This window comes from Spinacia oleracea, chromosome 3, assembly GCF_020520425.1.
Source record: "Spinacia oleracea cultivar Varoflay chromosome 3, BTI_SOV_V1, whole genome shotgun sequence".
NCBI classification, from domain to species: Eukaryota; Viridiplantae; Streptophyta; class Magnoliopsida; order Caryophyllales; family Amaranthaceae; genus Spinacia; species Spinacia oleracea.
The window spans coordinates 18,844,131-18,867,611 of NC_079489.1; the positions used below are offsets into that span (position 1 = coordinate 18,844,131).

General features: G+C 33.4%; 1 protein-coding gene across 1 annotated transcript; it reads left to right on the forward strand.

Moving 5' to 3' along the window:
• The first annotated feature begins 442 nt into the window (after positions 1–442).
• On the forward strand, positions 443–10,710 carry LOC110788948 (mitogen-activated protein kinase homolog MMK1). The gene is made up of 6 exons (XM_021993587.2): positions 443–820; positions 927–1,056; positions 5,926–6,063; positions 7,670–8,002; positions 8,373–8,553; positions 10,129–10,710. The coding sequence occupies exons 1-6, from the start codon at positions 561–563 to the stop codon at positions 10,302–10,304; spliced, it is 1,218 nt and encodes a 405-aa protein (XP_021849279.1). The 5' UTR covers positions 443–560; the 3' UTR covers positions 10,305–10,710.
• Positions 10,711–23,481: the final 12,771 nt, after the last annotated feature.

Below are 23,481 nucleotides of genomic sequence, written 5' to 3' on the forward strand. Positions count from 1 at the left end.
AGTTTCGTAATATTTATAGTATTTATCGAATGATTCCGCAAAATACAAATCTAGCCAAGCAAGATAAATCTCATTACCAAAACATTGATATTCATATATCTAGCGTTTTTGCATGCTCTAATTGTTTTATCATTTCTCCATACAAACTAATATAACGGGTCTAAAAATCTCGCATAATTTTAAATAAAGTGTTATTTAATTGAGTTAAAATTTAAAAGTAATAAACTATTGAAAACCACTACTCCATTGAGTATGGTATACGGAGGAATATATCATGAAAAAGTCAACAACAAGCTTTATTCAACCATAATTGTAGACTAGTGATAAAATCAAAATTAACCAACGATAAACAACTCAATCTAGTTAGGTTATCATGCCTTTTATCCTAATTTAATTATTTAATAATTATTCATTATCTTTAATTAATTCATTTTACCCCAAAAAAGCAGCCTAATGTAGGAGAGAGAGAAGAAAAAACAGTGAAGAGATCCCTCATTGAGTCATTTCCCATTACCCATTTCCCAATTCTAGGGTTTCATAGAGCTCAGGCTCGCACAACCATGGACGCCTTAGCTCCTCAACCTTCCGACACCGACATGATGGATGCCGGAGCTCCACCGCCTGAAAATCCTCTTCCACCCGCGGCTGATCATTCTCAGACCCCGCCGTTGCAGCAACAACAGCAAGTTAGTATTCCGGCGACTCTCAGCCATGGCGGAAAGTTTATCCAATACAATATCTTTGGCAACATCTTTGAGGTTACTGCCAAGTATAAACCTCCTATTATGCCTATTGGAAAGGGCGCTTATGGCATCGTTTGGTAATGTTATCTCTTTATCTCTCCTTTGATGACGATGATGATTGTGTTGTAGTTTGTATTGGTTTTGATTGATTTGAATATTGTTTTTGTTGATTTAATCGCGCAGTTCGTCTTTGAATTCGGACACGAATGAGCATGTGGCGATCAAGAAGATTGCGAATGCGTTTGATAATAAGGTGGATGCCAAGAGGACTTTGCGTGAGATCAAGCTACTTAGGCATATGGATCATGAAAACGTCAGTGAGTGATTAATATGTATTTCTATTTTCCACATTTGTTTATATGAGTTAATCAATTTTCCATACTGTTGGGATTTCTGTTGTTTCTATGGCGGTTCATTTATTGAGTGTTTTTTTCTTTACCTTCCCCTAAACTTTGAGCTCATTCATTTCCGTTGTTAAGAACTGGGGTTGAGAAGGTAAAAGTTGAAGACTCGAGAGGCTAAAGATATTGGTAGCTTTTTTTCTTAGTGTGCAGGAGTGATTGAAGTGAAGTGGTTGGAGATAGTACTGGGGATAATAGAAAGTCAAGAAAGATAAAGCCGTTTCATTGTTTGGTGTATGTGATACAGGACCACAGGAGAACCATCCCCAAAAGCTAGCTCAAGGGGAGGAGAGCCCATGATCCTATATAAACCCCACATCAGCCACCCATATGACCGATGTGGGACTTAAGTCCCATACCTTACAATGGACCGTAACATACCACCCCTCTTCGCAGCCACATGCCCTCATGTGGCAGGCTTTGCGCTAGGCAAAGAGAGAAGGTTCCTAGCCCCGGACGAGCACCGGCGTCACCTCCATCGGTCACATGTGGTGCTAGGAGTGGTGGTCGGCTCTGATACCATTGATACAGGACCACAGGAGAACCATCCCCAAAAGCTAGCTCAAGGGGAGGAGAGCCCATGATCCTATATAAACCCCACATCAGCCACCCATATGACCGATGTGGGACTTAAGTCCCATACCTTACAATGGACCGTAACAGTATGTAAAGCCAACATGGAATTATATTCAGATCAAAGTTTTTCGGTTTTCAAGGAAGTAGTTATTTTGATGAATGAGCATAAGATTGATGAGATCAGTTAGTTATTAACTGTATCAGAAGCCGATTTTTGAGATACTGATAGACATGATAGGCATGTTCTCGCTAGATATTTTCCCAAAAGGTCTTGGAGGTTGTCTGATGTACATATTCACTGAATTAGTGAGTGGTTTACTTAGAGTTATATGCAAGGTAAAATAAAAAAAAAGAAATGGAATGATCAACGCTTGCTATTAATTTCTAACAGCATGGGTTCAGTGGGGTTTTGCTCTTCTGCTCTTCTTAATGCAAAAAGTTATATTAACTTTACGGAAAATAGGATTCAACTAGTTTTTTCTTCAAAAAAGTAGGAGTGGCTTTAAGATAGACAATATGACCTAGATGAGTGTAAGCAATGTAGAGTAGAAACCCTCTACTGCACCTTGCTAGAAATATAAGTTGCTAAAAGATCTTTGTTATAGAGTAGATAGTCGGAAGTCAAATGAAGATCTGAGAAGTGGGTGGGAAGTTTGGGATGGTAAGATACTAAGATGTGTGGTCTTAAGGCGAGTAGAAATGTGGAAAAAGGAGCAACAATGCATGGTGGGAAAGGCCTGATGGGCCTTGGTATCTCCATCTGTCACTTGAAACTTTAATCATTTGGATTGTTGGATCAATGGAACGATGCTCAGGCCAAGAGGAGTATCACAGTGTACAAAAGTAAATAAAAGTATACTGCATAAATTAAAAGGTAAATTTTTTATTTATTTCAACTTTCCGGGTACGTGGAAAGGCAAAAACTATTAAATAAAAGATTAAGGATTAGCATTTTGTTTCAGGAGATTAAGTGGAACTTTTTTCTCATTTTTGCAATTTTTATTTGCCTGGAGATTTGTGCTATTTGTTCAGAAAATTAGCAACAAATTAAGGTTCTTTCTTGATTATGAGACCCGTTGTTGATTGATCATGGTATGAGGACGCTCAGGTGTAGCTCTATACTCTGATGATGTGCAGTAGTCATGCCCACTAATATTTATGGTTATGGATTAATTATTGCTGGACTTGGAGGGAGGCAGAAATGGGAAGATGAATAATATACTAAAGATGAACCTTAGATTTTCCTGAAAAGTAGGAATACAAGTCTGTGGTTAATGGCTATAGAAATATTATCATTTTTGAAGATAATAGGCCGTTTAAGTTTATTTTACTGATATTGGCACCACTAGACATGAGATTGAGAAAGGGAAGGTGATTTAGGGGACTATTGCTTCAAAAAAGAAAAGAGCCTTGAGTAAAGATCAGCTATCTGAACTAGAGGTTTCCCTAAGTACGCATATGACATCATGTGCAATGGCTCAAAACCTCAGTATAAGATTTTAGAAGGGAGCAGATGGATCTAAAGTTTCCATTACTTTTGTGTTTTTATCACTGCCAAATGAAGTCCGTGCTCCGAGCTACTCAAGGAAATCAAGACAAGGATAGTAATATAATATAAAAGTTGGGTTGAGTTTTTTGAACCTTTGTCCAATGACTTTGGATCTTATGTTAACATAATGCTTTTAGGAGAGAGAAAGATGAAGCTTCAAATGCAATATAAGATTCTTAGAAATCAAAGTTCCTCCTTTAATTACTACTCTAATTTGTAATAAGGAATAAGGTTTCTGATTGATGGTTATCATGAGACTGTAAATAAATAAATCACCAGATTTTAGTTCATAGCGGGCGTAACTTGTGATACAAATATTGCCAAAAATAACAATATTCTGGCTGTTCAGAAGCTTGCTCTTCCTCCTTCACGATCCATCTTATTGAGCAATATTTATGCGTTGCAAGCTTGAAATCCATCACCGCAGAACAGAGTTGATCATCAGAGTTGCTTCAGTCATTGCCCAATTTTGAGTTTGGAAGGGCCACTATTTCCGAAGTTTGTTCTTTCTTGGTGTACTTGATCTACTGAAATTCCATCAAGATGTTGAAGCAACAAGGGAACTATGAAGGATTTTACCTGGTTCAGAAAAACTTTCTGCCAAAATATAAATGTTACAGTAAGAAATTTTACAGTCCCCCATCCCCCTCATCCCCAAATAAATTACATTATGTGAGTGAGAGTAGAAGGAACTTGCATCAAAGCTGCTATACGCCACCTTACTGCCAACAGTAACATAACTATAATAGTGTTGATGTACGCATGGTTGATGGAGCAGGATGTTGGATTCAGGTGTTTACTGATGACTTTAGATGATACATGATAATAAAATAGTATTATGCGAAATCTTGTGTGTTAAGTAATATTGCTAATTTTTTTGCAATAATACCCTTTTTGTCGCTGCAAATGAATGTTCTGATTGGATTGCTTTTCCCTCCTTTTTCCAACAGCCTTAAATTTTCTGCCTTGTGCTGTAGGCCTGTAGCTGCTTAACGTCAAGTATTTATATGAAAATCTCTTTTTTAGGAAATATATAATCTGAGCAGCTTTGGTTACTTCTTTGGGGTCATTGACAATTAAATTTCACTTAAGCTTGTGAAGCATAACTTTAACAGCTATTAGTTTGTTCCCCTGCCACCACTTTCTTAAAATATTCCCAAATTCGAAAGAAAAAATCTTTCGAGAAACTACCAATCAAGTCTCGGAAGGAAGTACGTGTTTTTTTTTCACTTTTTAGGGTTCACGTTTAACTTGGATTTATTTAACTTGGTGGTATATTCTAATCTCATTATTTTGTTTCATAAAGACTTATTTTGAATTTGTTTTATGCTATGTACACATTTCAAACACTTAACAGTTGACACACCGACGAAAGGTGTGGGATTTTTTACTCAACAATGCAACCTTGATTTAGACACCTCAACCTTAAATCACATATTCCTAAAGGAAATATAACATTTTGTGATATACGCTTTTAAATAGGTCTGAGATCATAATTTTAACAAGAACCCAGAAATTAGTCAATCTGAAATGTGCGTTTAACTATTGATTAATCTATGGCATGAAAAGCACATGCAATTCTATTGAAGTCAGGAATATGTTCTGCACCCAACTCAAATTGTACGTTTCTAGGGAGATCTTAGTAAGTGGACAAGTCTTTCAAGTGATTCTTCTTTCATCTCACTTTAACTAGTTGGCTATATCTTATAAGGCTATTCCTTCTTAGCTTCAAATGGGCTCTCCCCCGATTCCGGTATATAAGGATAAGTAGTCTATACCTATTTATTCTTCAGTGTTCTTTTTCCAGGGTATACTATGATTGGGACATTGCTTTAAACAGAATAGAGTCTTGAGCTGTAGGGTGAAATATTCCGGTTGTCTAGGGTCTAACGCTTCTGGGTGCCAATTGAGCTACAAAACCATGCAGGACCTTAGCTTGACGTCCTTCTTTGGTTGATTCTGTCCTTCATGTGTACATTATTTTCCAGTGGCTAAAGCTTGATATTGTGATGTTCAGAAATCCATTCTCCACGAGTTTTTTCGTTTAGTAGCAGTGACACAAGGATTACTTAGATGATTCTTCTATCTTGTTTCTAGGATAATGACAGACTAACAGTATAAGAAGCACCTTTGACCTACTCTCATTTTTTTTTAACTATGAAGGGGGTTGTCCTTTATAGCAGATGTTGTGTCTTGTCTTTCAATAAAATTAAATTCAGAAGTTCTATTCATGTCTAGCAATCATCTGGATTAATATTTCATTCCTCAAAATGGTGTAAGTCTCGAGGTTTCCTGTGTTTGTTTTGTCCATTTTTGGATAAATTTCATCGTGTGGTTAGTTAGGGAACCAATTGCTTGCAATTTATTTTTATTTTTGTTCTACATGTTAGTGGTTTTTACCTCTTTTTTTCCTCTCATTTCTTGGCCTAGAGGATTTACTATGTTTGTCATTTTGGGATGGATTCGTAAATACTGCTTGCGTGCCTTGAATAAAAAAGGTTCTGATTGTCTTATTTTTAAGTTTCTTCTTGATTTTCCACTAGTTGATTAACTTACTTTAGGTAGTTCTGCAAAATTATGGTATTAATCTTTTCTATCAAAGATGTTATTGGAATTTATACTGCTAGTGTTCATTTGTTGTGCATTTACCTTGCAGGTTGTTGCAATCAGAGATATTATACCACCTCCTCGAAGGGAGGCATTTAATGATGTATATATTGCATATGAGCTGATGGACACTGATCTTCATCAAATTATCCGTTCAAACCAAGGATTATCAGAAGAGCACTGTCAGGTACCTTTCCTTACCATTCCTAAGCAGCTATAGCAACAGGTATCGTTTTGAATAACACTCCGCAGGAGTTAGGATGTCATCTTGTTGAGAACTAAAAGATGACCAATTGTATGCTGCTGTATCCTTTACATCCATGTTGATTTTCCTTTGATTTTTGTTATTCCCATACAGATGTACTTCTCTAGGATTTCCTTTGTCAATTTTCATATAGCATGATTGATGGTAGTGCAGAGTAAGGCTTTACTCTATCCTGTTGAGTTAGAAAGAACTGGAAGACATTGCTTATTTGTTGGGCATGAATCCAGGCCTGTATAGTTTCTTGGACGATTTTGGATGGAAGATGGTCTTGTTTTTCATGTTATCTGTTGGACTTGTGGTCTATGTTACTATTTTCAGTAAAGAGGGTGAGCATTAGTTAAATATTATTAAAATTAGGTGATGCACTTTTCTTCAGTCCCTATTAATGAACATAGCATCAGCGTAGAACTCCACTTTCATGTATTATCATTGAGATAGATTACGATGTCAAAGCTAAAACCCTGTTCGAACAGCTGTGAAAAAATGATACACTTTTTGCTATTTCGTATCAGGATTCTCATTTTTTTCCTAGTTTTCCTTATCTAGTTCATGGAGAATAAACAAGGATGTATTTTTGACTTATGTTGGAAGGATGAATTGTGCTTGTAGAATAAGCTGTGACTCAAAAGTAAATGATATTAGCAACTTTTTTATGTGTTTCTTATTATCAGTTTTTAGTTCAAGGTTTTACGTACATGTCATATCTTCTTCGTGCTACACTTCATCATACTATGAGTACTACCTGCCCTGAACCTTTGTTTATGAGTTGGCGACATCGTCTAAACATCTTTATCTCTTCGACTAGGCCCCTTACCTTTACTTTCTCAATTTCTTCTATTTTTATTCACGTACTTGAAACTTGCTATAGTATGCTGTACAGTTAATCCAGAGCATCTTCCTCCCCCGCCCCGCCTCGCCCAAAAAAATTAAATAGGGTCCCTTTTATCCTTTTACCCTCCTTTTTCTTTAGGAGCATTACATTGTTGAGGCTGAATATAAACAACTTCTTCTACTGGCCTAAAACGTGGCTCATCTCTTCTCCCTCATTCCCAAAATTGAAATAGAACGAGTTTCTGACAAAAGGACAAAGCCTTGATAGTGGATAATGTGAACGTTTAACAATTGTTTTGGGATACAAAGACTACTATTGCTTGGGTGCAAAGAATAGCCAGTCTTAAGTCTTAAGCAGGTGTACTCGGCACCACAAACTACATTGTTAGGTGTAATGTGTGCCATAAACTATGAATTGGGTGCAAAGTGTGAGAAATGGTTAAGTTTGTTGTGTCACGCCTTTCACCTAATTTGTAGTTTATGGTACGCATTATAATCCCCATTGCTGGAAAGGCTCGGTTTCAAAACCGTACGTGGCCACCCGAAGTTGTTTGTGGTGCAGAGTACACCCGCTTAAGGTTGTGTTATTTCTGCAATCAAGCCGTAGTTGGTGTCCTCGAGGCCAATTTTGCCGAATGATTTAAGTCCTCATCTACTGCACTTGTTCTGATGAATGTTTTTTTTTTTTTTTTGGCAGTATTTTCTCTACCAGATACTACGTGGATTGAAGTACATTCACTCTGCAAATGTTCTACACAGGGATCTAAAGCCTAGCAATCTCTTGCTTAATGCCAACTGTGATTTAAAAATCTGTGATTTTGGACTAGCTCGAGTAACATCGGAGACTGATTTTATGACTGAATATGTTGTGACTAGATGGTATCGGGCACCAGAGTTATTGTTGAATTCTTCAGATTACACTGCTGCTATTGATGTATGGTCAGTAGGTTGTATTTTTATGGAGTTGATGGACCGTAAGCCTCTATTTCCAGGCAGAGATCATGTTCATCAATTACGCCTGCTCATGGAGGTATGTTGACTGTGAGACGGGTCATCTTGTGAATTCTTATCATTCATCTTGCAGCTTGAGTTTCTTTTAATGTTGAATGTTGTTTTCCTGCAATTTCAAATGCCATATATATCAGAATTGCTAATCAACTTTTGATTCCATGAGGAAGCATATGGGGTTCTCTTTGTCACGTGAAGTTGATGTTCCAAATTATGCTTGTAGAAAAATGTTTAAAATTTAAACTTGCAGCATGATGAGCATGTTCGTTATTTTGTTGTCTTGAAGAGCCTTCTGTTCTTGAAAGTTCTGGTCTACAAATCACATTATTTATGTAGTAGCAATGTAATTTTCTTGAGCTAAAAAAAGAGTGTGTTGACTTTAAACTTTGCAGCTGATTGGAACCCCTTCAGAACACGAGCTAGGGTTTCTCAATGAAAATGCTAAAAGATATATTCGTCAGCTTCCTGCATATAGAAGGCAGTCGTTAGCTGAGAAGTTTTCACATGTACATCCATCAGCTATTGATCTTGTTGAAAAAATGTTGACATTTGATCCCAGACAGAGAATTACAGGTAAATTGAATCTATCTTGATGACCTGTTTGGCAATGAATTCTCCATGTTGTAGATTTTTTTTATTGTTTTGTGAGTTATGACAGCATCCCCCACCCCACTATTAATTCTGGGCGGAGAGTAATGGATAAAAAAAAGCTACTTCAGTAGACTAACATGGACCAATTCATCTACAAAATCAAGGAAAGTCCAATATAGCTCAGAACCTGAAGTACTTGATTACAGGCTTTCAGCAATACAGAAGCTTTTAAAAAAGGAACATAAAACCTTGGTGAGGGAGGCTATACCTCAACGAATCTGTTGACTTCTTTCTTTCTTTACGAGTGCAATGAAATTGCAAATGGGACCATCTTCAACGTCAGCAAGCCAACCTTTCTTCATTCTTCTTCCTCGAGCTACAAGAACATCTTTTTAATGAAAAGTGATTTTCCAAGATGATGTAGTTGGATTATGCAGAATATCACTTAATCCTCAAGTAAACTATGAATATTATGATTCTGGAGTCTGGACACACAACAATTGGTTGCATGGTGCTGTGTGATTATAAGTTAACTGTACTTCTATCTCTAACTTATTGATGTCCATGTCCTGCTTAGGTGATTCTCAAACTATGGCTTTCCCCTTTGATAGCATCCAATCACCAACCTCCTCTCTTTAGTTCCACATATAGGCTAAGGTTTATTGCAAACAAGTCCCAGAATGTTTTAGAATTTAGTATTATTTTGTGAGTGATGACAGCATGCCCCCCTTATTTTTATGCTCCTAGGTTTTTAATGGGTGTTGCATAAAACGCCATTCTGATAGTCCGACTCCTGTTTCAAGGGTTGTATTGACTTTAAACTGGTTTATCTCAGGATAATAGCCTGATATAGTAGACCAGCTGTGAGGACTAATATGACTCTAGGATAATTTTGTCTCTATCTGTTAACAATGTCCAATTGCCTTTATAAAGGGGTGTAGGTTTTTTTTTCACTATCAATTGATTAGAAAATTAGAAGGGGCCAAATTTAGGTGCTGTCTATTAACTCGTCCTTGCCAGGAGAAGGCTGCTAGGTTAGTAGGTTAGAAAAGTATAAGTTACTTCAATTGCACTTGGTACTCAATATGGGAAGGGAAGATGGTTACTTGCCTGCCTGTTGGGGTACTATGACAAGTTGACAACAGACACAGTTTCATGTACAGTATTTCTGAAATTCTATGCAAATTGGACAAGGATGAAATAATATTTGTGACTTGTTCTCCTGTCAGTGAGTTATTGTAGATAATTTCATTTTCTAGAACTTCTTTTATAACTTGCTTACTCAACTTCGTCTGGTTTCTGCTATGTCTGATACTAGCCAGCTTTTGATTTAGATATTGACAGTTTATACTCCCCTCAGTTGACATACGAAAACTTTAGGCAATAGTCTACCATCCTAAGTATGTCCACACCCAGACCCAACCCTGTTAAAAAAAAAGGAGAGCAAAAAAAAAAGGAATTACTTCCCTCAGCTTCATGAATATACCTAATCTTCAACTGGCATGAAATATACGAGCAATCTTTAACCATTACTTTCAACTTTTTAATGTATTTCAGTTGAAGACGCGCTAGCACATCCTTACCTGAATTCATTGCATGACATCAGTGACGAGCCAATATGTGTGTCCCCCTTTTGTTTCGACTTTGAGCAACATGCTTTGTCGGAGGAACAGATGAGAGAATTGATTTATCGCGAGGCTCTTGCATTCAATCCTGAATATCATCAGGAGTGAAGACTCTGCTATGGCTCACTTTTCTATGCTCCTGTCATCTTTCCCTTCTGTACATATAATGTCCAGTCCGGAATTGGATGGATTTGTGTTTTAGTATTTAACTCCACATAATTCAGGGCATTTATGTTGGAAAAATTGTCTGTATGAGTGTAATTTTAATTATTTTTTTCCTTCTTTTAAATCTCAAGGGCCATTGAAGCTACCTGTAAACATTATGTTAGCCATTTGCTCACTTGTTCATTTTCTTTTTCCACCCATTAATTGTATTAGATGTTTGTTATGAAAGACAAGGTTAATATAGCCATTAATCTCAGTTTCTCCATCCTATGATGAACAGTGTATAATATTTCCAACTCATGTACGCGCAATCATTAATCATTAATCATTATGGCTGTGATTGCTCAGATGTATACTTTCTTAGGCCTTGATTAGTTTGCTTATCCAAGAAAATCAGTCATCAAGTCTAATGTTGGTATTTTGGCTTCAGAAGTAGTAATTTCACATGTCTGTTTCAATGGCCATTTCTATGTAATCTCATTTCACTCTTCTTGAACTAATGCTAACAGGATGGCTGAACAACATCTCCATCACAAATTATAAATGCCCCTTGTGTGGCTTGAGATGTGTCTTTTCTGTCGAATCGTCCCGAGTATTCTGGCTAAACCACTCCCAAACGGATTTTTTCCTCTTTTCTTCAATACAAGAATATCATTCTCATTATATCAGGGGATTGAAGTTTTCGTTATTATTATTGTTAATTCAATTAATACTCCGTCTGTCTTCTTTCCAAAATTTAGTTTAGTTTTAACCACCGTGACTTGATTTATTCGCGGTTGTACTAAATATTAATTGTAACCTATGAATTATGATGGGATCATCGTATCACCAAATGTTTCAACTTGCAATTGTTGTTATCTGTTTTTAGAAGTTTATATTATCACAACCTTAATTTACCTGTTTTTTTTCTTTCTTTTGGAAAGGCCCTAATTTACCTGCTTCATGCTTCAACTCGTAGTTATCTACATTTAGTTTCAGACTATGTGCAACCATTTCCAAAAATATATATTTTTCCCCTGAATTTGTTAAAAACTTGTCATGATAAGGATTGCATAACTATACATTAAACCTATGAAGATAATAATTATATTCTCCATCACACCCCGCATTCGTACAGGGAGGAGAAGTGTACGTTAAGACTGTATTTGAATTTCAAAAATAGTTGTCGCGACATGCCTTTAATAAAAATGATTGCAAACTGATACCTCCTAAGAACGTGTAACACCAGATTTATCCCACACCATATTTTCTCGAGAAAAATGAATATTCATCTTGACGTGCTTTGTGCGTTTGTATTGAACCAGGTTGCTAGAAAAATATATTTTATTGACAACTATCACAATAAACGATAGTTGACATGACGAAGAGGAAAGAAAATCTCAAGAATAAGAATGCGGAGACAAACTAGCCTTGGAAACAACATGCGTGACACCTCCGCTTCTGCAATCGATTTGGAAATGTAGCATGACACTTTGACGACCAAGAAATCGGATTAATCCGAAGAAAACAACGATATTCGGAAGTCGATTGGTGCAACGTGCCAACGAGTGTCTAGTTACCTACCTCAGTTTGTATCACCAGGATAAATCGTACTCCTATCAAAGATAAACCTAACGCTCACCGACTAAAATATAGCTAGGAAAGTAGGGATCGTATCCACAAAGAAACAACTTTCTTATCACTAGCAACTAACAAGACTAGACCAAAGGTAACCAGAAAATTTGTGTTTGTGAATAGCAAACTAATAACAAGACCGACAAGGATTAAATCAATGCTAAAAAAGTTTAAGATAAGTTTCACCACAAATACCGACCAAGGTTGGAAACACGGGCAACAATGATTAACCAATAACAATAACTAGGAGGAATATGCTCTCTCGAATCTAATGACTTCATTGAAACACAAAATTAGCAGGCTCTCGCAATTTGCTATGAATAGTTTTACCTGATGGTCACAAGTCTAAAACATCATATTATACCTCTCGACGAGTAATCTAATATAACAAAACTTAAACAATAAAGTATGTCTAACAAGATTGACATGCAAGCAATTGAAACTACTAAATCATGTATTCATGGATCCTCTAGAACCCTAGAATTAAACTACTTAAACGTGATTCAATTATAATAAATAAACTAAAATGAACATAATGAATAATTAAAGGAAATTAAAGGGAAGACATCATGCCAAGTAACGAAGAATGAATTGGATATCAAAATAGTGCTTGATTGAATAAAGTAGCACAAATGTTGAGAGAACAAAGTGTTTGAATGCTTAAAGCTTGGAAAACAAAAGTACTTCCTTTTGGGTGAAATTATTGGACATCGAAGTCTAGATTTGTAGCTTCAATTGTAAAAAAAATAACCACCAAAAATCAAATTTCGTCTAGTGACAGAAAAATGTGATGGTTAGAATTGAAGCAAAGCGAGCGATTGTGGTGCTGGAGATGGTGTCCTATATCAAAATATAATGTCTGCCTTTTATTTTTTTATTGAATTTTTTTTTTTTCTTACATCTTTAAGTAGAAGGAGGAGGGGAAGGTGTAAAAAACAAAAAGATGAGAATAAGGAGTAGGAGTAGGAGTAGGAGAGTATATTATCGGTATGATAAAATTCTAAATTTATTTTACCAAACAGGTGGAATAAGTTATGATTTTCTATGTATCGTTGATTATAAATCCATGGGTTTAATACTCAAACATACACCTTATACCTGTGGTCGAACAAAACAGGGTCTAACTGAATAGTCAATAAAATATGGATATGTCTGTATGCATTAAAAATATCATAAATGCCACTAATTAGAACATTGTACACAAAACTTTGACGTTAAATTTGTGTTTACAATGACAATGGATTTTTATTTATTTTATCTATTCTCCTTACTTTACCTCGTAATAACATTTTGAATTTTTTTTTTTAAATTTTAAAAATTATTCATTAAAAATTATTCATATGTTAATCAACAATTTTTTTTTATCTAATTAAATATATACTCCCTCTATCCCAGATAGTTGTTACACTTTCCTTTTACGTCCGTCCCAGATTAGTTGTTACACTTCTAAATTAGGAATGACCCCACAATTATTATATTGTCTCTCTCTCTTCCCACTAAATTCTTTTTTGTCCCCACACCCTCTCTCATTCAATTAAAAAATATCCCACTAACTCCTATCACATCTACTTTTTCAATAAAATAACAATTGATAATCAAACAACCACTTATCACCTAAAACTATGTGCAAAGGTAAGTGTAACAACTAATATGGGACGGATGGAGTATTTTTTAATCAATCAATAACTTCAATAACTATATACTAAAATACACATCATGATTGACACGTGTCATCTCTTGATGTGTCTTTGACTTCTTTTTTTAATTTAATTTAATTTAATTTAATTGTATAATGTCTACTCCATTAAAGAAACTTTTAAAAACTATAAATTTTTTAATTTGTTTCCTTCCATATCATAGAACAATATACAGAGTATATTACAAGTAATATTACGAGTTCATTTATTATGGCAAGAATCGAAAATAATACACTGCACTATTACTATTGATTTTTTAATATTAATATGAAAAATATCAATCACGTAACATGGAAAAAATTGTAAATTATACACTGCACTATTACTATTGATTTTCTAATATTGGTCTATAGGAAAATGATGTTCTTGTTATGTTCATACTCACTTGAACTAGGAAATGTTTCAAAATGACTAATCTTTGAGGGGATTTCATACTTGAAACCCCCTCAAATGATCTTCCAAACTCCCTTTACAGGTTTCAAGTTTCATTTATGCTTTGTTTTCAAAAAAATATGATTAGTAAGTTGAGGCTTCCATTCTTGAAAGTGTTCCTTACAACAATCATCATTCAAATCTTCAAAAAGCTTCAACTTTATGGAAATCAAGGATGTTTGGGAAAGTGCAAACCCTTTTCCAAACTAGAACACATGAACATCCAAATTTGGATGTTCATGTGTTCTAGTTTACCTTTTCCAAACTAGAACACATGAACACATGAACACCCTTTTCCAAATTAGGATGTTCATGTGTTCTAGTTTACATCAAACCTCCTAATTTCAATATTCAAGTTCTATATTCAAGTTCAAGTTTTATTTCGAGTTCTATTTCGATATTCAAAATCAATGATACTTCAAGATGAGCAACTCATCTAAAGTTAAGATTTTTAGAGAATTGAATTCGTGTCGGGCGCACTTATTATTAAGAAGTTTCTTGGCATTCGGATTTCAAATACAATAGTACTTTTTCAATATTGCACCTTCAGTATCGCAATTACAATACCGTAATTTCATATCGCACTTTCAATATCGCACTTTCAATTCCGCAATTTCAATAACGCACCCTTTGCTCGCTTTTTCAAGTCGATTTGGTTTTGCACCTAAACGGTGTTGTACGCATTTCAATGATTCCTCTTCTATTTGTGATGATGCTTTACATGTTTATTGCTTTCATAACTCAACATGCTAAATACAACAATATACAAAAGGTTACATCACGCTTAACAAAGATAGTTTTTGGACAAACCGGCCTTAGGTTCTTTGAATTAACTTTAAAGCAAAGTGACCACGTACAAGTAGCGATTTCAATGTTTCTAAATGCATGATTCAACCAACCTAGTGCCATGATTAGGATTTCGCAAAATAATCCTTGTCTTGTGTTTGAATGTTTTTTTAAAGCCTACCAAAATAAGCGGTTTGTTCCCGTACCCGAATGTCACACATTCGGTTTCAAGATTCAATGCCTTGCCCAAAAAGAGTCAACTTTGGTTCTTACAAACGGGACCATTAATATGTTTGGTGGCGACTCCGTCAAGGTTCAATATTTGAAAGTTGTATGGGGTATTTTGCGCACTTTCTTATATTTTGAGATTTGTTTTCTATATTCAAAATTCAATTACATCATTCGTGTGAACCTAGAATTTGGCTCCCTTTTAGGGGTGGGATTGAGAAGATCAAGTCAAATCTAGTTGATCACACACTTGACAAATTGAACTAGTTAGAGACTTTGGTGAGTCTTAAACAATATTCATCAAACTCTCATAACTTACATACAAAATTCAATGTACGAGCTATTGAACATATGTATTCGTATGTGTTTAATGTTCCATCATAGATTCCCAATGGTCATTAATGCATGATGATGAAAAACAAAAGTTTTAATCTTTTTTTTTTCATTGCTAAAAAAATTAATGCCATGTTATCTAGCACATCAACTGCAACATCATAGGGTCACTAATTCTAAGGGTTAATAGAACATTTTATTTCAACTCCTAAATAGTTCAGATACATAAGAATTGTAAATACAAGAAAACATGTAACTTACCAAATGTAACCAAACAATACCTAAAAAGTAGCTTTACCCCACAATTAAAAAGTAGTATATTACAAGTAATATTACGAGTTCATTTATTATGGCAAGAATCGAAAATAATACACTGCACTATTACTATTGATTTTCTAATATTAATATGAAAAATATCAATCACGTAACATGGAAAAAATTGCAAAGTATACACTGCACTATTACTATTGATTTTCTAATATTGGTTTATATGTTACTAATTACTATCATAAAAATATAGGATTTTACAATCTTAATAAATGAATTTCAACTGCAATATAAAAATTTAGAGAAATAATTTAACTCTTATGTTTCTTAAACTTAACTTATTATTAAACATAATTTCGATTCAATTTTCCCGAAAAAAGTGAAAATAAATTAAAAATACCGATGTTCAATTTGTATTTTACGTACGTAGTATAATTCATGTTTAATTGACCACTTTGAACTAATTGTGTCTTATACAAATTCAAAATTTTACTATGTCGTAACAAAATATTAGTTCATTAAAAATATTTCATATTTATAATATTATTTACGAGTAATTATAATACTCCGTAAACAAATTTTAATTTCATATGTGCGTTACACGAGTCATAAACTACCTATTTATATATTTAGGTCGTTTTCCCGTAGTTTACAATTTTGAAATTTGAAGTTTCCTTAGCTTCCGTTTCCTGTTTCCATGCAACCTAGGTGATATCTTCACGTTCCTCAACTAATTTTTTAATTCCTCGAGATATGTTTCTAAAACGTACACTCTCACTAACAAAAATTACCAACGCTTTAATATGCTCCTTCATAGAGTCGATATCAGCTACCGTTGCTGAATCCAAATAGTTGATAGCCTTTTCTATAGTGTAATATCCAATTCTGGTATTTTCTAAACCACCCAGACTCTTGTAGTCTCCCTTGTAACCCAAACTTTGTGCCTCATCAAAGTACGCACTGTTATCTATCTTATCATCTTTGAGGTAAAACCATTTTTTAGTACTTAGTTGTTGAAATCCGACTACATACAGATCAAATGCTGTGATTTTTAGACGTACGCCGCTTCCCCTCGCCGTTTTCAGTATGACCTCAATGAATCTCGTGTCTTGGATGGTTGCCGGTTTCGGAAACGTCATTCGACGACCATCTCGAGAGTATGCATGAAACATCATTCTAATATTCTTTATAAATTTTTTGAATCGACTACTACCAAGCAAAATTGTTGCCTTACCAATAGTTCTCATGGTTAAATGGACAAAAGAATTGGAAAGAAACGAAGATTAGGGTTTTCGTTCAAATTAAAGAAAGGGAATCAAACAAGAAATGGAAATATTTTTGTTTCGTTGACAATAACAAATGGAATTTTCCACTCACCCAATTTTGGTGTTTATTTTAGTTTCCGGCAAGTCAAGAGCCGAGAGGGTCGGTGTATGTGGTGGAGAGGATCGATGGTTGTTGTGCCAAAGGTAGGGTCGATGGTTGTAGGAAATTAGGAATGAGTGTAGACGTGTAGTGAGATACTGAGATGTACAAAATAGGAACTTAGAAGATAATAGGGTAATAATACTTAAATAGTAAGTGGAAATTCGGGATTTTATAAAGATAGTCAACCGAACCTCCTCAAAAGAAGTTGGAAATTAATACGCCTTTCCATTTCTTTACAAGTTTGACCTTTCTGCAATTGTCATAATAATATGACCCCCACTATCCAGTGGCCGAACCAGAAATTGTAGTTTGGGGTGCCAAAGGTTCACGTACGATCGAATATATTATCTTTGTCTCAAAAATAATACGAATTATAACTTTTGTTGCACTTGACTTGCCGGAAACTAAAATAAACACCAAAATTGGGTGAGTGGAAAATTCTTTCGACTTTCTTATGTTTTATTCAAAGCCGTAGAATATAATTAAGGATATGAATTTTTTTTACTAATAAGAGAATAGAGATAGAGATTAACATATTTATAAAATATCATAGAGTTCACAATGTAGAGAAACACAAAAATTGTTGTAAATACTTTAAACATATTGTACATTTAAGTAAAACATATTTGTGAATTTTAGATAAGAGGTATTGAATTTATGAACTTTTACCCAACAAATTGAACTGAGATGTACAGATCTTTAAAAATAAAAACTGTAATACGGTTGAATAAGTAAGGTAACATCACTATTTATAACCACCTTGAATAACTTATAAACTTCACATTGTACATTTAGCTTCTAAATTATGACTAATATTGTATATTAACTTATATTTTACCTTGTCTTATAGTATTTTAACAAAGATCCTCCCACGTATTCTCAAAAATTGATTGACGGGTAAAGGGAGATGTGGATCTCATATGTTATCGGATATCAATAGCCATATAATGATGAAGATGATGATCTATATATGTGAGTTGGGCTGACTCAACAGATGATTTTAGTTAACAAACTATTTTTGTATATTCTTTTTTTGACATTAGAAATATATTTGATTTTCTTTTGGTTATATGAATCATTTTCATTTTGTCAATGAATTGATAGAAATTTGTTATTGAATGAAAGAATTTGGGGATGAGTTTTTTTTTTATGTATGAATATATGTTGCCTTTTGAAAGATTGAGTGGCTATGATGGATTATATCTATTTATTTTTTGTGTATGATGATAGCATCCCCAAATAAGGGCTGTGTACAGTAAATTTTATTTTATTTTATTTTAATAAAAAATATGGTATATAGAACTATTGCCTACAATAGGCGCTCTCTATGCTAATGGAAACAAGGTAGCATATAAAGCGCCTATCTACAACAACAGTTACATATTTCAATGTTTATTTAACAGTTACATATGATAAGCGCTCTATATTCCTTCTCCATTTATTGATTTTAGGTAGGGTATATAGAGCGCCTTTCTCAAACCACCGTCATATATGATCAGACATATAAAGCGCCTCTTTCAACCGCTTTATAAACTTTATAAAGCGTTGAGCAGGAGAGCGCCTCTAAGGCACTTTATAAAGTCTATTTTAACAGCTCTATAAAGTCTAGCAAATGAAAAAATTGTAGAGTTATGATAGCAACCAATCATGAATTACGGGATGTTATACAAAGCCAAGGAATGTCAGTACAAATTAGATCTAAATTTGACAATGGTTAGTTTTAGTAGGCAACATCTTCATACAAATTGTTTTATGTAGCTTTATTCAAATTTTATTAAAATTTTCTTTTCAAGGATCAACTTACATATGTTTAGAAGTATGCTGGAGTGTTTAGTGACTTAACTCTTATAAAATCCAAGATTTATCTAAGAAGTATCCTATAATGTTTTCACATTTTTTCCTTAGCTTGATATTATTATTATTGTTGTTGTTTTGGTTCTTGACATAAAATATCCGTGGAGACTAAATACAATCACTAATAGCAATTGTTAATACTTCGTTCCAAAGACATTGAGTTTATAATTTTGTACTATGTAACATACTTTATAAATTGGAAGTAATCTATTATTATTAAAAAATAAAGTAATTGGTCAAGTAAATCAAGACATCCTAAAAAAATTTATTGTTTCCTGTCAATAAACCAACTACCCTAGATACTGCTTTATTAGATTATATAAGTTAGTATCTGGAGGAGATTTCAGCACTCAACACCTTGGTGTTGGTGAGTTAATTTCTTAGAAACATAAGTATGTGAATGAGAAGTACGTCCACCGCCTGGTGCCTGCAAGATGTCTTGGATAATTTCTATCTGTCTTTTAATGTTGATAGTCTTATCATCCATGTTGCAACACAGGTTCTTAATATTTTTAGTCCTCCTATTTTCTTAGAGACGTTTGACTATCGGTGTTTTGTTGATTATCCACAGTCTAGCCATTCTTTTATGATTTACTATATAATCTAACCTCCTCTGGGCAGATTTATGTTATTAATTTATTTCAATTTCCAGTTTTATTTGATTATTTCTTTTGCTTCCATTTTGGTTTTCCGCAATTCAATCTCCAAATCTATTCTACTATATAATAGCGGGTCAATTTAAATGAAATTTAGAGTGTCACGTGGCCTCTCTTTATAATTCATGTATTTTATTATAAAAATAAAAATAAAAATAAAAATAAAAATAAAAATTGTTTCCTCTATCTGTCACGTCGTTTGAGAGACTTTCATCATGTTTCATTATATTCTTTTGCCAGGAAACCGAATATTTCGGGGTAGTTTGATTGACCGTGGAAAGTAGAATTTCCTAGGAATAAGTTTTTCCCATGTATTAGCATTTCATAGGAATTAGATGATATTGTTTGGTTAAACATGGAAAATAAATTCACATGGGAAGTTCCACTTACCTAGGGGAACCTAGGTAAGCAAGTTCCTCCATTTTGTAGGAAGTGTGACTTCCCATATTTTTGTCAAACAAACAACCCTACAATCTTTCACTTCCTAGGAAGTCATAATTCCCATTGTATTTCATGTCAACCAAACATCACCTTCATATGCAATTCAACTTAAAAAACAACTATCTTAAATTCTCTTTGATCTTTAATATTCTCTTCCTTTTGCTTTGAGTTTGTTTCAGAAAAATTATATGCTAATTCGCTAAGGCCCTGTTTAGTTCACCTTATTTCTCCTGATCTGATCTGGTCTGGTCTGATCTGATCTGGTCTGATCTAAACTGAACTTATTTTTTCTAATCTGATCTGATCTGAACTTATTTTTTCTGATCTGATCTGGTCTGATCTGATCTGATCTGATCTGGTCTGATCTGATCTGATTCTTCTGAATTAAGTTTAAACAAAAATCTACATTTATTAATATTAAACGATTTACGTGTGAAATAAATGTTACACAAATTTATAATATTGTTATTATTTACTTGACTTTGCTCATGATTTAACTATTCTTTATATTAGATAGACCTATACATGATCTAGATAGATCGGTTATGATCTAGACATATAAGTTCTGATCTGGACATGATCTGTACAAATCGGTTTTGATCTGAACATATTAGTTCTGTAAGGATCGGTTCTGATGTAGACAAGATCTTTGCAGATTTGAACATGATCTGTACAGATCAGTTATGATCTGGATATTATCTGATCCTATTAGTTCTAGTCTGGATATACAATGGTTCTGATCTATAAAAATCAGTTCTGATATGGACATGACCTGATCATATCGTTTCTAACCTAGACTTAATGGTTTTAATTTGGACATGATCAATTTGAATGTTTTGTTAATGTTTTTTTTATGCCTTAAATGATAGATTTTAATTGCACCGACAACAACATTATTTTTTATTAAAGCAATAATAATAATAAAATATTAAATATAATAACAATGATATAAACATATACCAATAATAATAATTTTTATTATAATAATAATAATAATAATAATAAAATAATAATAATAATAATAATAATAATAATAATCTGGTCTGATCTGATCTGGTCTGATATGGTGTGATCTGATCTGATCTGAACTTATTTTTTCTGATATGATCTGATCTGAACTTATTTTTTCTGATCTGATCTGATCTGATCTGATATGATTAGATCTGAAATAAGTAATAAGGTCCTGAAATAAGGTGAACTAAAAAGGGCCTAAATTTCATTATTAGTTTGGCAAAATCAAAGTATGTTTCTCTGATTGATTATGCAGGTTTATTTAGTTATTCTTCAAATTTAAACTCTAATGTAGATTACAATTGTGTACTTAAGGTTTTACGTTCCCATCAAATTTTAGTTACATCTCATATCTTCATAATAAAATCTATCACTTTCCCCAAAACTAACCCTTCAAATTCCTATTTTTACTATATATCATCCCCTCTCAAAAGTTTATCAAGAATCAAAATATATGATTCCAAATCAAACTCTTAGAACGGTTCTTTTATATTTTGGATTGAATTAATCAACCTAGGAGTAAACAATTGATGATATTATTATTCTGTTTTTTCTCAATTACAAATTCGGCATTTTTAAAACAGTTTTATCTTTTGATCTAAATTGTTTTTTGATTATATTCCTTTTCTCCTATTGTTTTATGCAATTTTGTTAATTATTATGAGTAATTTATTTGATATGTACCACTTAAAATCGGTATTTAAATTGTCGTTTTCATAGTTTTCAAATATTATCACGAATTCTTTTTTTCTTTTAGAAATCTTCAATTTGTATTTGGGAACCATGGGTCCTTTTTTTTTCCTCTTCTCCAATGGGTTCCCTTAGATTTTAGTTTCAATTAATTAGATTTGTGAATTTATGTTGTTTTAAACTTTAGATGAATTTAACGAATCTTATAAACTAATCCCATATTCCCATTAGGTATTTTCGAAATCTTTGTGATTTAATTACCTTTTCCAGAGTGCAAATCGTGTTTTACGGACTCAACAATTTTGTAAGTGTCACTCTAGATTTCCTTTAAATTTCCTATTATTAAATACTTTGTAAAATGGATAGGTAACATGCTTACTTTTTATATTAATCGCGTTTTTTTTTTTTAGGAATGATATTACGTAATTAATTTGAAATTTGATACCCGTTTCCATTATTCTATATTAGCATTTTTTTGTTTTCCATGGTTTGTTTGACGCATCCATTAATTTGTTGTATTGGGTACTTAAGTTTGTGGTTTATTTGTTTTTTCTAAGTTTGATTGAATTTCGAATTATAGAAATTTTGGTTTCAGATTTGCATGCACGAAATTTGGGATTATACTATGTATGGTTCAAAGAAAATTACAGACTTAATTGATATATTTCTATATTCGGATCAATTGCTTCACATGACAGTCTGCTTACGAATCAGCATTTGCAACCACTAAAAACTTGGATACCTGAAAAATAAGTCCTTCGTTGATCTTCAAGTTTATTATTCGATTTTTATTTTGTGGGGAGTTGGAAATAAAGGAATCGGGTTTGTTTTCTTCTCTTTCAACTTGCTAGTCATTTGATAGCTTGAATTATTCCCTTTTAAACATTTTGAAATATGTTCAAGAATTAAAGGGTGTACCTTGATGTTTGTTCTACATTTATCAAATGGATCAATCAAAGTTTAAAATTTAAAATCATCTTGAAATAGAAACACAAAGGGTATAAAATTAATTAAATACATAGATTTTTAGACTCCTTCTTTTGTCAGTGTCCTCTGGTTGAATAAGCAATACAAATTCGATATGAGAAGGCGAAATCATGGGGATCTTGATGTTGCAATTTTGTGAGATGATATTAACTGAATTTTGTGTAGGTTTTGATTGTATTACATACTTCAGATGTCGTTGGAAAAGAATATTGGCAACACTCGTAATAGGTTCTAACTGAATAAAGATGCGGAGAAGTGTGATGAAAGGAAAGCAATTAAGTATCTCTTCAACTATTTATACAAAGGGCCAAATGAAATAGTGTCAATAACAAGGGAGGATTGACAATGTAAAGACCATGCGTTGTTGTAATTAATTAATAAGATAATGAGGATATATGTATTGATAATATAGCGATTCTTAAACTCTAAGTTGTAATCCGTATCTATATCGAAAAAGTGTTGTACAAAGTATGTATCTTCCCCTTTGATTTATGTACAAAGTATGTATTTTTGGTCATTTGATAAAATTAAAACTAAAAACAAAACAAAAATCGTGCATCGCACGGAGTTAAAACTAGTTTCGTTAATAGTGGGATGTTATTTTTTAAAATTATTGTCTAATTATTTTCATCAAAATTACGTTTTTTTTTTTCCTTAAATAAATATTTTTTCTCCTTAAATAAATACTCCCTCCGT